At 42.1% G+C, this 17,995-nt stretch overlaps 3 protein-coding genes across 7 annotated transcripts in view; 2 read left to right on the forward strand and 1 right to left on the reverse strand.

Moving 5' to 3' along the window:
• Nucleotides 1–12,119, forward strand: part of LOC106566000 (voltage-dependent calcium channel subunit alpha-2/delta-2) — a 329,019-nt gene extending 316,900 nt beyond the window's left edge. For all 4 annotated transcript variants that reach the window (XM_045691870.1, XM_045691873.1, XM_045691872.1 and 1 more), the window contains 3 exons: nucleotides 6,606–6,715; nucleotides 7,048–7,133; nucleotides 7,306–12,119. In XM_045691870.1, coding sequence (XP_045547826.1) covers nucleotides 6,606–6,715; nucleotides 7,048–7,133; nucleotides 7,306–7,428 — 319 coding nt within the window. In that variant the 3' untranslated portion in view covers nucleotides 7,429–12,119. The remainder of the gene's footprint in view (nucleotides 1–6,605; nucleotides 6,716–7,047; nucleotides 7,134–7,305) is intronic.
• On the reverse strand, nucleotides 12,112–13,614 carry LOC106566002 (protein ABHD14B-like). The gene is made up of 3 exons (XM_014133758.2): nucleotides 13,403–13,614; nucleotides 13,022–13,265; nucleotides 12,112–12,759 (listed from the first exon to the last, which is right to left on the reverse strand). The coding sequence occupies exons 1-3, from the start codon at nucleotides 13,612–13,614 to the stop codon at nucleotides 12,580–12,582; spliced, it is 636 nt and encodes a 211-aa protein (XP_013989233.1). The 3' UTR covers nucleotides 12,112–12,579.
• Nucleotides 13,615–14,754: 1,140 nt separating this feature from the next.
• The window catches only part of LOC106566001 (hepatocyte growth factor-like protein), a 28,850-nt gene continuing 25,609 nt past the window's right edge, over nucleotides 14,755–17,995 (forward strand). Inside the window, exons 1-2 of one of the 2 annotated variants that reach the window (XM_014133756.2) lie at nucleotides 14,755–15,068; nucleotides 15,694–15,838. In XM_014133756.2, coding sequence (XP_013989231.1) covers nucleotides 15,014–15,068; nucleotides 15,694–15,838 — 200 coding nt within the window. In that variant the 5' untranslated portion in view covers nucleotides 14,755–15,013. The remainder of the gene's footprint in view (nucleotides 15,069–15,693; nucleotides 15,839–17,995) is intronic. The other variant, XM_014133757.2, reaches the window with a different exon arrangement.

The following is a 17,995-nucleotide window of genomic DNA, read 5'->3' on the forward strand; positions in this document are numbered from 1 at the left end:
CTCAAGGTCCTAAACGATATCATAACCGCCATCAATAAAAGACAATATTGCAGCCGTATTCATCGACCTGGCCAAGGCTTTCGACTCTGTCAATCACCACATTCTTATCGGCAGACTCAACAGCCTTGGTTTCTCAAATGACTGCCTCGCCTGGTTCACCAACTACTTCTCAGACAGCGTTTTCTTCGTGTCAAATCGGAGGGCCTGTCTCTATAGGGGTGCCACAGGGTTCAATTCTCGGGCTGACTCTTTTCTCTGTATACATCAATGATGTCGCTCTTGCTGCTGGTGATTCTCTGATCCACCTCTACGCAGACGACACCATTCTGAATACTTCTGGCCCTTCTTTGGACACTGTGTTAACTAACCTCCAGACGAGCTTCAATGCCATACAACTCTCCTTCCGTGGCCCCCAACTGCTCTTAAATGCAAGTTCAACTAAATGCATGCTCTTCAACCGATCACTGAACGCACCTGCCCACCCATCCAGCATCACTACTCTGGACGGTTCTGACTTGGAATATGTGGGCAATTACAAATACCTAGGTGTCTAGTTAGACTGTAAACTTTCCTTCGAGACTGACATTAAGCATCTCCAATCCAAAATTAAATATAGAATCGGCTTCCTATTTTGCAACAAAGCATCCTTCACTCATGCTGCCAAACATAACCTCGTAAAACTGACTATCCTGCCGATCTTTGACTTCGGCGATGTCATTTATAAAATAGCCTCCAACACTCTACTCAGCAAATTGGATGCAGTCTATCACAGTGCCAAACGTTTTGTCACCAAAGCCCCATATACTACCCACCACTGTGACCTGTATGCTCTCGTTGGCTGGCCCTCACGTCATACTCTGTCGCCAAACCCACTGGCTCCAGGTCATCTTTAAGTCTTTGCTAGGTAAAGCCCCGCATTATCTCAGCTCACTGGTCACCATAGCAACACCCACACCGTAGCACGCGCTCCAGCAGGTATATTTCACTGGTCACCCCCAAAGCCTATTCCTCTTTTGGCCGCTTTTCCTTCCAGTTCTCTGCTGCCAATGACTGGAATTAATTGCAAAAATGACTGAAGCTGGAGACTCATATCTCCCTCAATAACTTTAAGCATCAGCTGTCAGAGCAGCTCACAGATCACTGCACATGTACATAGCCCATCTGTAAATAGCCCATCGAACTACCTCATCCCCATATTGTTTTGTTTTTTTGCTCCTTTGCACCCCAGTATATCTACTTGCACATTCATCTTTCACTCCAGTGTTTATTTGCTAAATTGTAATTACTTCCCCACTACGGCCTATTTATTGCCTTACCTCCATAATCTTACCTCATTTGCACACACTGTATGTCTATTTTTTCTATTGTGTTATTGACTGTACGTTTGTTCATTCCATGTGTAACTCTGTGTTGTTGTTTGTGTTTCGCACTCCTTTGCTTTATCTTGGCCAGGTCGCAGTTGTAAATGAGAACTTGTTCTCAACTGGCCTACCTGGTTAAATAAAGTTTAAATAAAATAAAAAATAAAAAAGTTGTCTTGGCTGTGTGCTTAGGGTCATTGTCCTGTTGGAAGGTGAACCTTCGGCCCAGTCTTAGGTCCTGAGCGCTCTGGAGCAGGTTTTCATCAAAACTGCTCTGTACTTTGCTCCATTCAAATTTTCCTCGATCCTGACTAATCTCCCAGTCCCTGCCGCTGAAAAACATCCTCACAGCATGATGCTTCCACCCCCATGCTTTACCGTAGGGATGGTGCCAGGTTTCCACCAGACATGTGTGGTGGTCAATTTATTTACTATCAAATGAGGAGAGACAAACTTATCACACAAGTCAGAGTTATACTTAAACTATATCTTTATTCACTTATTAACCTCTCTGGGCTAGGTGGGAGGTTTGCGTCCCACCCTAGTCAACAGCCAGTGGAATCGCGTGGCGCGAAATACAAATACCTCAAAAATGCTATAACTTCAATTTCTCAAACATATGACTATTTTACACCATTTTAAAGACAAGACTCTCGTTAATCTAACCACATTGTCCGATTTCAAAAAGGCTTTACAGCGAAAGCAAAACATTAGATTATGTCAGGAGAGTACCCTGCCAAAAATAATCACACAGCCATTTTCAAAGCAAGCATATATGTCACAAAAACCAAAACCACAGCTAAATGCAGCACTAACCTTTGATGATCTTCATCAGATGACACTCCTAGGACATTATGTTATACAATACATGCATGTTTTGTTCAATCAAGTTCATATTTATATCAAAAACCAGCTTTTTACATTAGCCTGTGATATTCAGAACTAGCATACCCACCGAAAACTTCCGGTGAATTTACTAAATTACTCATGATAAACGTTGACAAAATACATAACAATTATTTTAAGAATTATAGATACAGAACTCCTTTATGCAAACGCTAAGTCAGATTTTAAAATAGCTTTTCGGCGAAAGCACATTTTGCAATATTCTGAGTACATAGCTCGGCCATCACAGGCTAGCTAATTTGACACCCACCAAGTTTGGGGCTCACTAAACTCAGAATTACTATTAGGAAAATTGGATTACCTTTGCTGTTCTTTGTCAGAATGCACTCCCAGGACTTCTACTTCAACAACAAATGTTGTTTTGGTTCCAAATAATCCATAGTTATATCCAAATAGCTCCGTTTTGTTCGTGTGTTGAGGTCACTATCCGAAGGGTAACACGCGAGCGCATGTTAAAATATTCCATTACCGTACTTAGAAGCATGTCAAACGCTGTTTAAAATACATTTTTATGCTATTTTTCTCGTAAAATAGCGATAATATTCCAACCGGGCAACGAGAAGTCTCGTGAATGCGCATTTCAGTCTCACTGTCCCCAGGCTGACCACTTACAAACTCTGCTGCTGTACTTTGCCCAGAGACAGCAGACACCCCATTCCACTTTCTGCCGGCTTTAGAGAGCCAATGGAAGCCTTAGAAAGTGTCACGTTACAGCACAGATGCTGTATTTTCGTTAGAGATGCAACAGAAGGACAACAAATTGTCAGACAGGGCACTTCCTGTGTGGCATCTTCTCAGGTTTTGGCCTGCCATATGAGTTCTGTTATACTCACAGACACCATTCAAACAGTTTTAGAAACTTTAGAGTGTTTTCTATCCAAATCTACTAATTATATGCATATTCTCATTTCTGGGCAAGAGTAGTAACCAGTTTAAATCGGGTACGTTTTTTATCCGGCCGTGAAAATACTGCCCCCTAGCCCAGACAGGTTAATAAGGGAGCAGGTTAATACAACACACACATATAAAGTGAATCGATTGAGTGCTCTACGATAATGATGGCTATGCGACGAATCACCCTCAGATGATTCGTTGAAAGCCCCAAGACAAAGGTACAAAGGTATTTTATAGCCAAGATACACCCCCTTCAGTATACATGACAAACAACAGATGTATGGAATGGGTCACAAGGTTACAATTTCTATGAAAGATACTTATAATTCACAGCAGACAGAATCTACTGTAAACTGTTCTCATTGTGTAGAGACCAGGGACTGGCACTGGAATTATCTCTCCCTAGTATTATAGAACAGAACAGAAACATTAACCTCTCTAGGGGGGTGGGACGCTACCATCCCACCTGGCCAACATCCAGTGAAATTGCAGAGCGCCAAATTCAAAAACAGAAATTCTCAAAATAAGCATACATAAAAGATACAAATGTTATACACCAGCTTAAAGATTAACTTCTTGTTAATCCAACCGCTGTGTCAGATTTCATAAAGGCTTTACGGCGAAAGCAAACCATGCGATTATCTGAGAACAGCAGACAAATCATTACAAACAGTTAGCAGCCAAGAAAAGGAGTAACAAAAGTCAGAAATAGCGATAAAATGTATCCCTTACCTTTGATGATCTTCATATGGTTGCACTCCGAAGACTCCATGTTACACAATAAATGTTTGTTTTGTTCGATAATGTCCCTCTTTATGTCCAAAAACCTCCGTTTTGTTGGTGCGTTTTGTTCAGTATTCCATTGGAACAGACGAAGAATCAAAAAAGTACCATAAAGGTTCGTAGAAACATGTCAAATGATGTTTATAATCAATCCTCAAGTTGTTTTTGTCATAAATAATGAATAATATTTCAACCGGACAAAAGCTTCGTCAATAGAAAAGGAGAAACAAGAAAGGCGCGCTCCCGATCATGCGCTGGCTTCATATCTGGAAATTTCCACTGTCCACTCATTGAAAGTGCTGTTTCTCCCTAATTTTTCAGAGTAAAAGCCTGAAACAATGCCTAAAGACTGGCCACATGTTGTGGAAGGCATAGAGACCGTGAACTGTGTCATAAGTCTTTGTATGGTGGATAGGCTTTCAATAGAAAAACAGGCATTTCAAAATAAAGGCACTTCTTGGATGGATTTTCCTCAGGTTTTCGCCTGCCATATCAGTTCTGTTATAGTCACAGACATTATTTCTAACAGTTTTGGAAACTTTAGAGTGTTTTTTATCCAAATCTACCAATTATATGCATATCCTAGCTTCTGGACCTGAGTAGCAGGCAGTTTACTTTGGGCACGATTTTCATCCAAAATTCCGAATGCTGCCCGCTACCCTAGTGAGGTTAACTCATGCTTGTAATGAATACTCAGGTAGAAAAAGGTGTAGGTGCAGATGTTTATTAAGCCTTCGCAGAAGGCAGGAATCGTGGTCACAGGCAGGCAATGGTCAAACACAGGTAGGTAGTCAAAAAACAATACCTCACAACCATACAAACAGAAAGAACTGAACTAAGCTGATGAGACCAGGTGAGAAACGAACACAGGTGAAATCAATGAACAAAGAAACAGGGCTATGTTCAAGAACACAAAGAAAAAGAACACAAGGTTGACTAAGAAAAGATAAAGCAGAACCTTACAATGCTATGGAATGCGGTCTCTTTAGGTTTATCACCCAAAGACATCGTAAATCTTCTGTCAGTGTTAAATCTCCCAAAGGCCCATCCTCAGTAGAACACACACAGATGAGTGTTCTAACAACCCCTTATTATGTTGCGTAAAACAACCATTTGATGCAATAACAGTATTATAACATAATCTTGTCATTTCTCTCACACGTGACGTTTGGCATTCAGGCCAAAGAGTTCAATCTTGGTTTCATCAGACCAGAGAATCTTGTTTCTCATAGTCTGAGAGTCCTTTTGGTGCCTTTTGGCAAACTCCAAGTGGGCTGTCATGTGCCTTTTACTGAGGAGTGGCTTCTGTCTGGCCACTCTACCATAAAGGCCTGATTGGTGGAGTGCTGCAGAGATGGTTGTCCTTCTGGATGGTTCTCCCATCTCCACAGAGGAACTCTGGAGCTCAGTCAGAGTGACCGTTGGGTTCTTGGTTTCCATTGGGTTCTCCCTGACCAAGGCCCTTCTCCCCCGATTGCTCAGTTTGGCCAGGCGGCCAGCTCTAGGAAGAGTCTTGGTGGTTCCGTACTTCTTCCATTTAAGAATGATGGAGGCCACAGTGATCTTTGGGGACTTTCAATGCTGCAGAAATGTTTGGTACCCTTCCCAGATCTGTGCCTCGACATAATCCTGTCTCTGAGCTCTATGGACAATTCCTCCAACCTGGTTTTTGCTCGGACATGCACTGTCAACTGTGGGACCTTATATAGACAGGTTAGTGCCTTTCCAAATCATGTCCAATCAATTGAATTTACCACAGGTGGACTCCAATCAAGTTGTTTAAACATCTTAAGGATGCTCAATGGAAACAGGATGCACCAGAGCTCAATTTTGAGTCTCACAGCAAAAGGTCTGAATACTTATGCAAATGCATTTTAATTTTTAATAAAGCAAACATTAAAAAAAGTGTTTTGCTTTGTCATTATGGGCTATTGTGTGTAGATCAATGAATAAGAATAAGACTGTAATGTAACTAAACGTGGGAAAAATCAAGCGGTCTGAATACTTTCCGAATGCACTGTAGTTCATGGAAAATGGAGTTGAGTAATAGTCCTGCAGCATTTCCTAAACTCGGTCCTGGGGACTGCAAGGTGATTACGTTTTGGTTTTTGCCCTAGCACTACACAGCTGATTCAAATAATCAACTAATCATCAAGCTTTGATCATTTGAATCAGCTGTGTAGTGTTAGGGCAAAACCAAAATGTGCACCCCTTGGGGTCACGAGTTTGGTAAACGCTGCCTCAATTAATCTAAAAGTTTATGAAATTCCATCAGAAGTACTGAAATAGTAACCTCATTAAGTTAAATGAGCCTAGTAAAATGATCTCATGGAGTTGATCCAACAGTGAACAAGTCTGTCATATACAATTGTAGGATTTTAATTTGATCACTCTTTTGTTGCTGAGAATTTTCCTGCATCTTTCGTGATTTGCATAAATTCACTGAAAACCCACACTAACACAAGGTTATAAAAACAGTATTACACTTTTCATGTAGCCTACTTTTGGCCAGCTAATAGCCTAATCACCAATCAAGCAACATAATAGACTAAACATACAAATCCTGTTGCTGCAGAATTATTTTGCTTTGACAATTTAGGTCAAATTAAGATCCTACACTTGTAAGAAGAGTTTGTTGACTCAGTCTCTCTTTGTGTGTAGGCTGATCCATGCCAAGAGGTTAAACAACACCAACCTGCTGTTTGTGGTGGCAGAGAAGATGCCCTGCAACACCTGTGAGGTGGAGAAACTGTCCCAGGCGGAGACAGAGTGTATCCTTGCCAACACATACACACCTGCTGTTGGGAGTCTTCTCCGCTCATTCGTTTATCTCTTTATCGTCTTGTTTATAAGAGTGGCTTTTCACATTCAACTGACTGGTGCTAATATCAAACCATTTAAATTTGGGTTCGGTCCAGTTCACCCCTTGATGACTATTCTAACTAAAGCATCTGTATGTTGTGTTTATCGTTGTGTTACATTTTTTTTATGGCATAAACCTGTGGGAGAGGAAGCTATAGGGGCGGGTGTGTGTAAACACATGGAGACTTGGAGAGTGACTATATAGGTAGTGTGAGTCATTCCTCAACCACGCCTCTTCCAGTCAAAGAGGATAACCCATCATGTGAGGACATGAGTGCAGCGAGGTATCGAAAAGGGCCCGCTGTGTGCTACGACTACAATCTTTCTGTAAGACTTACAACTGACTGTACAACTCAGCAGACCCCACAATAAACATGTACTGTAAATATGCTGATGCACATAGATTCTATTTTCACTAAGAAGACACACACTAAGAATATTTATTTTTTATTTTCTAAAATTCTACTGTATGACTAAAAATGTCTCCTTTACTCTCCAGGAGAACACATCAGACTGTGGGCGGGGCCACTCCTTCCGCCCCTCACTCCAGACCCTGCTCATGATTCAGCTCTTCCTCCTCTATCCAATCGCCAGCCCCCATATTCTGCCCCTTTTACTTTAATTTTCCTCCAGTCTGCTCTCCCCAGCTCTTTGTCCATCCTAAAGCTCCCACCCTCTCCCCTCTATGCTCCGCCCCTGCTCTAGTCATAGGTTATAATGGGACTTCCTGTCACTGCAACTTGGAAGCCCTGAGTACCGCGCTACTGTACCCAGCTAGCTTCAATTGTTGTTGCTTAGTGACAGTTGCAGGACCTTTATGTTCTCAGCAAGTTGCGTACCTTCATCCATGGGAAGAGATTCAGAAGGTCGGTGTTCCAACCACCACAATTATCAGAGGCTATGTCAGAAAAGAAAAAAGACCCCATTCCCACCCGCATCAACAGGACGAGTGACAAGTGAAAAGACAAGTTGGATGCCATGTCACAGAGCTCCAACCGTCATGGACACAGCAGAGTTTAGGTTGTCTGTTTGTGCCTCTGTTAGTCAGATGGGATGAGGAGACATGGCCTCCATCTCACTCACTCATCTCTGACCTGATCAGTTTCATCGCTCTGTCATGTGTCTTTCATAGGGGGCTACTGTACGGACCATTCAGACGTTCATAGCTACTGTAACAAGAAAATTAAGGAAAAAAATTACTTTCAAGTATACAAAAACATACAATTATAAACTGTTCAAGTGTTGAGTATTCAAAGCACATGTTAGGGTATCATTTGCAATGAAAGTTGTTACATTAATTTATTTATGCACTATATCTACTTCTTGCCAAAATGAGAGACTTTCATGTGGTCTTGTTTTTATAACCAAGTGAGAGGAAATAGAGAAACCCAGAAAGGAAAGCTAGAGAAATAGTGTTAGGAATATCTGAGTTGGCTGAATTCCAATTCTTCTTGTACACCTCTACTGTTCTACACTTGAAGTTAGAACTGTTTCTGCCCCTGGAAGCACAGTATTATATTTATAATCATGGTAACATGGAACTATTCTATGAAATAGTAGTCTTACAAAGAATAACATTTTGTCACGTTGTATAAATGATTGGAGACAGGCGCAGGAATACATAATAGGGGGTTTTAATACTCCACCCAAAAATACAACATGCCATGAAAAGGCACGGGGACAAAGCCCACAACAAACATGTATACAAAAACACAGGGATGTAACCCAAACAAAATAGCGAGGTTAAACCTCTAATAAATACACAGGACAAGACCCGCAGTACACTACACAGGACGAAACCCGTAATAACAAATGCAGAACAATACACGGGACCCGTTAATAACGAGTACACAATACACGCAGTAAGCCAAAACAACAAAGCACAGGTACTCACAAGACCAACAGACATGGGAACAATAACCGACAAGACATTGGTGAACAGAGGGCACACATATACAATTACTAATCAGGAGAATGGGGATCAGGTGTGCCTAATGAGACAGTTCAGTGGCACCTAGAAGCCGGTGACGTAGACCTCCGGAACTGGTGCTCGGAATGAGCAGCAGTACCGGGGGAATCCGTGACACATTTGATTATCATAGTTGACTGATGTTAGTTAATGAATTGGTAATTATGTGTCCATCATCATTGATGGCTGATGTTAGTTAATGAATTGGTAATTATGTGTCCAAATCGGACAAAGCAAATTATAACTTTTCCCTTGCAAAAATAATTCAAATACTAGGCTACACCAGTTTATTATGAATCAGTATTAAGCCTCTGAAAAGTCTGAGCGTTTGGGCTTCATTGCTGTAGGTAGTGTGTACTTTCCCACTCTCCACAGACTAATTGAATCATTGTTTCCACGTAATTTCAACAAAATTACATTGAACCAACGTGGCATAGACGTCGAATTGACAACTGTGCCCAGTGGGATCCTTTCTGATCAGTGGACATTCTGACTGATCTCTGCTCCTGACCCAGTGAAAGCTAACCCCTCTGCCAATCCTCATACAGCCGCTCCACCAGGTCCACTAATGTTCCTAGGACTATATTTGTATGTGTTTAATATCTGTTGTCACCACAGCAGAGCAGATATACTAATATCTATTCAGACTGGCCCATAAGTATCTCGTTTTTGTTGCAGGTAGGTTTTGGCAGAACTTAGCTTGTATTACATTTGACATACGCTGTGTAACTTCAGACCATTTGCTGCTGGGGGATTGGGGCTTAACATTTTCCACATAAAGGAATGCAGCCGAGGCCACCACAACTTACTGTACGGTGACGACTCAGCTGCAGTCTGGGTTTTCTGTTACATGTCATTCTGATCAATTTGATGTGAAATGTCATTAGACTCCATGTTTAGGAGCCACTTTCTGTTGTCAGTGCCTTGATGCACTTTGTTTTGGAAAGCATTGTCTCTTGAGCTACTGTACAGTACCTTTATAGAAGAGGCACCCTAATGGCTGTGGAGCTACAGGATCTTCATAGAGCATGTCTGTTGGCTATATATCTACGGTAGCTTTATAGAGACACCATATTGACTAGACGTTATTGTAGCTCAATGTAGACTTTCGATTGGCTGTGGCTCCTGGCTGCTGTACCATTCTAGGGCTACCTGATTGCTACCAGATAGAGTTGCTGTACAGTACCTTTACAGAGCCATCTATAGAGCTAAACTATCAGTATAAATCGACTTAACTGGTCATTGATCTACCTTTATAGGGTCACCTGACCGCTATCATTGCGTTTCTGTCTGAACCGTATGTGCGTTTGTGTTTGTGTATGGGTGTATGTTTGTTTTAACCCTCAGAGGGAATGTCTTTAAAACTGTGTTGAGAGGATGGGGAATGACAGTTGTGGTAGCGTAGCTGTTTGTTGTTCCAATTCCAATGAAAGAAGTGTTATATCAGATGTTGTTATGGGGGGGGAAAAAATATTTTACAAAAAAAAAGAATCCAATCAATTTTTTCTCACCGGTTTGCTCAATATATTGTCATGAGGGAGCTGCATACTGTATGTGACCCCTGTATTCACAGAGGTGTTCAAAAATAATGTCCGTGTGTTTCTGTTTCAAAGGATACATAGTGACTAAGCCTCTCTAAATGCCTTAGTGTTTCAGTGTTCTCCCTCTTACACACACACACACACAGTGAGCCTCCCAAATATTAACTTTCTCCACAGACTTTCCCAATCCAGAATGTTGCACTCTGGATTTAAAGAGGTTTAGGTTTTGATGTTTCCGTCCGTCGATATAAAATGGTGTGAGTTTATTGTACACATTGCTGCTTGGAGTGGAGGACTTTCATTGTTTACATTGACTCTGAAATCCCTCCACCCCGCCTCACTGTTAACGTGAATACAACATCTAAACCCCAAAACCTCCTTTACTGTAACCATAAATACACACATAATGTACAGTGAACAATATCATTTTTGGCAAGACAAAATGTTTTGTAACTACATAATTATATTTTCAACTAGGCAAGTCAGTTAAGAACAAATTGTTATTTACAATGACAGCCTACCACGGCCAAACCCAGACGATGCTGGGCCAATTGTGCGCTGCCCTATGGGACTCCCGATCACAGCCGGTTGTGATACAGCCCGGGATCGAACCCAGGTCTGTAGTGACGCCTCTAGCACTGGAATGCAGTGCCTTAGACCGCTGCCCCACCCAGGATCCCTATCTCAGTGAAAGACTGGACCAAATACAAACTCAGAATCTGACGTTTGCAATTGTCTCCTTTCAATGTTTGGGTCCACCATTTTTGAAATTCCTCGTATAGATAGTCCTGTTGCATGTTATTGTTTTATTATATCACAGCATTTGTTTGTCCCTCTGTAGATCTCCACATTTACTCCGTCAATGAGGGTTACATTCGCTGTGGAAATGTACCCCCTGTGACTTCCTCTGGCTCAGCAGCAGACACAAGCACCAACAAATGTACACATTCAGACATGCAGTTCCACACTTATGCACCCACATGCACAAAGCACACACATGTAACACTAACAGTTATACCTACACATGCACAGCTGGGTGATGTTCAGCTCTAGACTGAAGTAAGCCAAGGATGTCTATTCCCTGTGTGGGATGTCAGAGGCTAGCTCAGGGAGTGGGTCTCCACAGAACAGCATGGGACTGTGTCAAACAAAAGGTAAAAGAATCATGATTTGTATGTCTGTGTGTCCCAGAAGGGGACCCAATAGTGTGCTGAGGGACACAGGTTGGTTTTCTGTGGTTTGAAAAATGTACTTTTTGCTCAAAAAAAAAAGAATGGGAAAAGGGGCCAGTTTTGGGTGAGAGGACTGGGTCTGCTTTACAGCCAGCCCTAAAGGGAGGGTCTCCACGTGGCCCTGCCCCTGCCTACCCTTGCCGTGTCCGTGCGTCTCTGTGGGAAAGACACGTGTGTATGTGATTCTGTAGTCTGTAGTCTGGTGCTATGTGACCATGTTTGACAAATGTGTTTAAAATAAAATCAGTAACAAAAAAATTATAAATTCAGTCAAATTCTAAGTGAAGTAAAAAAAAAAATGGAATAAAGTAAAGATAAGTTTGAGATCTAAATTGTTTTTATTTTCATTTATTTTATGTGGGTGTCTGAGTGTGTATGTGTGTGCGCGGAAGATTTAGCTCCCTCTCTCTGGGCATTGGTCCATGTCGCTCCATTCTTTTGTACTGATAAAGCAAAAAAAAAAAAAGGGTAAAATTTGTAAAATATTGTGTCTGTGACTCCTTGTAAAATATTTTCAAATTGTTTATTACAGAGAATCAGTTATTAAATAATGTTCATATTTTTCACTTCATTTAATTGTCTGGTGTTTGTTTTTACATCTCTGAAATGCCAGGACTCATGTCCAGTACATACATACTTTATAGCAGGGCACACCTGATTCTAATAATCTGCTGGTTGATAAGGTGAACCAGGTTAGTTGCAACTCGGGATTGGAGTGAAAACTTACAGGACGGTAACTCTCCAGGAACAGGGTTGGAGACCCCTGCTGTATAGGCTACAAACACACCGTTCACATACACTATTATCAGCAGTGACCTATTTACAGGTCTCCAAAACATCACACTAAAAAATCCTCCCTACTGGCTTTTGACAAATATTATACAACGGGTGGGTCTAATCCTGAATCCGGTGTCTATTCGACAAGTTACCAACAGCATACATAGTCGATTTTCTATATAAAGAAATGTTAGTAGGTATTCACCGTATAGTGTTGCATCCATGGACAGATATCCCAATGATACTGAACAACATCACAACGTACTGAGAAAGTCAGTGAGAGCCATGTGCCACGTGGCTGGGTCGTCCAGATAGCATGGATGTCCTGCTCCTTTCATCATCAACACCTTGTGATTGGCTAGCTTCCTCAGGTTGTTCAGAGAAACTTCCTTTAGCTGATGGTCTCCATAGACATAGACAATCAGAGACGGAGTCTGGAATGAAAGTAGAGGTGGCTAGTTCAAATAAACTGTTACCCAATCTCACATACAAAGGCCGGGTTTCAATCTGATCGCAGGTTGTAGACAATACGGCTTTAAAAGGCAATTTCCAATTTCCAGGCAGTCACACAGAGCACCCAAACACAGGACATGTTGCATAGGAGCAAAGCCAGTGTTTGCAACAATCACTGACCAACCAGAGAAGAGAAAAGAGAGAGGAGAGAGCTATAATCCCTCAGCACACACATGCACGCACCTGTATGCTGATGTACTGCTCTGCTGTGAATTTCTCAGTGCAGATGGGAGCCACAGGGATGTATGCCCGGACCAGAGCATCGTGCTGGAAGAGGAAGGGCAGGGAGTACATGCCACTGAGAGAGGGACTGACTACCACCACTGGCCCCATCCCCAGGGCCTCACACACGTGCTTCAGGAACCTACCAGGGGCCAGCTCTCCTACAGCGGATGGGGCCACCGCTGACTTAGACTGGCCAAAACCGAGTGGTGGGGAGCAGGTAGAGGAAGAGACAGATGGAGTTACAGGTCAGTGATTCATTGAGTCATGAATTATGTTTTTGTTGCTCAATCAACTCCTCAACTACTAATTTACTACTATTCTCACTACCGAAGCTCACCTGGTAGGTCGATGGCCACAGCACGACAGCCAGCTTTGGCCAATGTCTCCAGTGTTCCTATATTGAGCCAATTCTCAGATGAGAAACGGATGCCGTGCAGAAGTAGGATGGACAGATTGACTTCACCTGTAGCCGGTTCAGCTTGTCTGTAAAACAAAGGTGCCTTGCAGGATTCCACATGCAAGCTCCCTTCTGTCATTTTAGCAGCACACATCCTATGAAGGGGGTTAAAAAAAAAGTAATACAGCCTAAATATAATCACTAAATATTTAGAAGAAGGTGAAAATGTAAATTAAAGCCAAAGTCTGTAACATTTCCAGTGCCTTACATCCAATAGTCCTGTTTTAGGTTATTGTCCAGCCTGGTCTCATAAACTAGATGTAACATAGTAAATGTAAATCCGGGACACTCAAATTAGTACTGTATGGTATGGTTATAAAACAGAAGTTTACTTAAGGCAAAAACAAAACGAGGGTAGTTGGTCGGGGTGGATGGGTGGGTGTATTTACAACATATTGTACGGATTGCAATTCGTAATATACAGTATCATACGAAAAGGATGATGGACATCCACAAATTAATACACCATACTAAATATAAAATATAAAAATAAATGGAGGTAGACAGATTTACGTGGACTGTTACGTCTACCCCATGATTCCAGGTTGTAGCGTCATAAAATACAGTATATTGTAAACAAATGTATGGCACATTAATTAGCACTACAGATATTACGTCATATAAATAATGTTATATCTGCTTGTGTAAATGCATTTAATCTGCTACATTAAGCCTGTTAGGACCTCATTGATTGTATCTAATGTCTGTATGCAATTTGTTGAGTGTTGTGCATGTAGTGAAGGCTAGCTTCATTGTTGCATTTTAATGTTTGCTTGGCCGATAGCCACCAAATGAAATGTAGAAAGGATTCTTGTCAAGTTTTCTGTAATCGATCTCCAGGGAAAGTTACAGCTCATTGCTCGTATTGCCCGCAGGCACACGTTGTCATTGATCTGCCTGTGATAAAGGTTCACATTTATTCAAAATGATTTGCTTAGCCTAGATGTTGATGCATGTAAGACAAATGTATCTTTACCTTCACGCTGTCTGAGTGGTTTCTCTCTGAACTAAAACTGGGATGGATGGCTCTGTGGTTTCACTTTTCCCCTGAAAAAGTCAGTCTACTGTAATCTTTGTGGTCGTTTGGATTCTACTGCCGTTCAGTGGTGATCACGCGTATTGCCGAGGCTCATAAATAAAGTGTTACACTGACTTGAGTTTATATTTTAGGCTACATTGTATTAATGATTAATGTACTTATCGATTGGTTGTCTTTTGGGGGTAAGCGGCTCTGTTTGATTAAGCTTGTTACAAGTTCACTTGTGGGTGGATGGGATAAAGTCATTATTCACACTGATTTCGTAACTTTGGCTTTTCCCGTCCAGTAAAAACCACAATACATTTTTTTTTATCGGCTTCTTAATTTTTCGCCGTGTTCTACACTAATCAATTTTGTTGAAACACGACAGCCAGAGCCTAGAGGAACTCCAGAACTGACAAAAAATCCTCGTATCTGCTTCCATTCAGCATTGCTCTCATTCTTTACCATAGCCATGCAACTCATTCTTTCCTGTGTTTTCCTGGCATTTTGGAGGGGATTGGTCATAGGTAAGAAGAAAAAACTACGTTTTTTGGAGATAATTGACAGTAGATTAATGTGCTAATTAGTATCTATTTTAATGTAACTGGAATTGGTTTATTGATTTTGTTGTTGAGTTGTTGTGTCTTTTTGTTGGTTACACATTATATTCCTTGGTCAGCTCATTTTTACAAAGGAATAGTATAGAAGTGACTGCAGCAAAAACGATTATGTGGCAGTTTAGTTTGGCTATTAATGAGATCAGTAATGTATACTGTAATTTTACTGACTGCATTCTGTCAAATGTGTGATTCAGTCAGTTGAAGAGTTTTAATAGGGGGAAGGAGACACTTGTCCACCCGTGTAAGCTTCACAAAAATGGTGTAATGGTCCAAAGGTCTTATGTGTGCAGTCAGACCCATGACCAAATGTTGTTCAGGAGAATAGCTGACACACAGACAGCTGGGTACCCAATACACGTAGTACTTTTCAGAATTCAGTAGATAGGCCTAGTGGTTGTAAGTTAGAACTTCTAACCAAAGCCCTTCTGAAACAACCCTAATTTGTAATAAACTCCAGTAAGATAGTGGTTAGATTGAATGAATAACAAGTCCCATTAGGCATTAGGACTGTGTTTTTTGTGTTTGGCCATAGGGTCCCGCTGTCCTCTGAATGACTTCCAGCGTTCCGAGGGAAGGGAACTGGTTCCTACCTCCTGGAACTCTGCACGGGTGCTGATACTCCCAGGGCTGACGCTGGAGGACTGTGCCAGACGATGCTCAAATACACTGGACTGCAGGTACCCTGGAGTGCCACTACAACACATAGCAATCTTAGCGGTTAAGGTGTTGGACACAGGTTTGAGTGCCAGGCAGACTACCCCCGAATTCTTAAAAAATATAACACAAGCTTACATGAAAACTCCTTGAACAAGGAAGCGTGCAGGTAAGATCATGGTCGACCCTTCTTTTAAAGACTCTCCACTGGCAGACGGTTAAGGGGTCCTATTCACTCAACATTGTGGAACTTCATCTTGACAGCGTGATTGAAATTTAAAGGCTGCATTCACGGTAAACGCTGCATATGTCGGCTCAATTGGAAATTACCTTTACATTTCTAGCATGGAATCTGTAACGCTTCAGCTTTACAGATTGAATAGAGCCCTAGGTCAATCATGAAAAAAATGGCCTCCACCTGAACAGTTTCTTCCCCCATGCTGTGGCCCTCTTCTTCCCCCAATCTGTGGCTCTCATCAACCGGCCAGCGGGCTCATAGGAATTACACTATATATACACAAGTATGTGGACACCCCTTCAAGTTAGTGGATTCAGCTATTTCAGCCACACCCGTTGCTGACAGGTGTATAAAATTGAGCACACACCCGTGCAATCTCCATAGACAAGCATTGGCAGTAGAATGGCCCATACTGAAGAGCTCAGTGACTTTCAACGTGGCACCGTCATAGGATGCCACCTTTCCAACAAGTACATTTTTGACATTTCTGCCCTGCTAGAGCTGCCCCGGTCAACTGTAAGTGCTGTTATTGTGAAGTGGAAACGTGTAGGAGCATCAACGGTTCAGCCGCAAAGTAGTGGGCCACACAAGCTCACAGAATGGGACCGCCGAGTGCTGAAGCGCGAAGAGCTTAAAAATCGTCTGTCCTCAGTTGCAACACTCACTCCCAGGTTCCAAACTGCCTCTGGAAGCAACATTATTAGCACAATAACTGTTTGTCGGGAGGTTCATGAAATGGGGTTTCATGGCCGAGCAGTCGCACACAAGCCTAAGATCACCATGCGCAATGCCAAGCTTCGTCTGGAGTGGTGTAAAGCTCGCCGCCATTGGACTCTGGAGCAGTGGAAATGCATTCTCTTGAGTGATGAATCACGCTTCATCAATGGGCGAATTTGGGTTTGGCGGATGCCAGGAGAACGCTACCTGCCCCAATGCATAGTGCCAACTGTAAAGTTTGGTGGAGGAGGAATAATGGTCTGGGGCTGTTTTTCATGGTTCGGCCAAGGCCCCTTAGTTCCATTGAAGGGAAATCTTACCGCTTCAGCATACAATGACATTCTAGATGATTCTGTGCTTCCAACTTTGTGGCAACAGTTTGGGGAAGGCCCTTTCCTGTTTCAGCATGACAATAACCCAGTGCACAAACCGAGGTCCATAGAGAAATGCTTTGTCGAGATTGGTCTGGAAGAACTGGCCTGCACAGAGTCCTGACCTCAACCCCATCGAACACCTTTGGGATGAATTGGAACGCCGACTGCGAGCCGGGCCTAATCGCCCTTACCTCACTAATGGTCTTGTGGCTGAAAGGAAGCAAGTCCCCGCAGCAATGTTCCAACATCTAGTGGAAAGCCTTCCCAGAAGAGTAGAAGACTGTTATAGCAGCAAAGGGGGATCAACTCCATATTAATGCCCATGATTTTGGAATGAGATGTTCGACAAGCAGGTGTCCACATACTTTTGGTCATGTAGTGTAAGTGACTTTGCATTGAACCAATTACTGCACCTTGTTGTCAATGACCTCTAATACAAATCTGCACTATACTGCATTTGCACCAGTGAGGCTGCTGAGGGGAGGACAGCTCATAATAATGTCTGGAACAGACAGGGGCGAAAATCGGATATCAACTTTGGAGGGGACAATTACATTAAATTTTCTCAAGAGCAATTCCTGAGGGGGACACCAAAAGTAGTGCTGTAACACATAGCCTACGTTTAATATGGTAAATGTATATTGAGGAACCAAAGAAATAAGGTGTTTGCCGTACTCCTAACTACCGGTACCCAAAACTACACAACTAATCACAACAGCAATACCATTGCCTTTAACAAATCTTAGTTCAGTCACCAGTTTAAGTTGAGAGTGGGGGTATCCATGGCATTTTCCAATTATGTTCCTATTTTACAAGTAAAACAAATTGAGAACCTTTCATAATGTTGCCAA

Source organism: Salmo salar, chromosome ssa12 (genome assembly GCF_905237065.1).
Source record: "Salmo salar chromosome ssa12, Ssal_v3.1, whole genome shotgun sequence".
In the NCBI taxonomy this organism is placed as follows: Eukaryota; Metazoa; Chordata; class Actinopteri; order Salmoniformes; family Salmonidae; genus Salmo; species Salmo salar.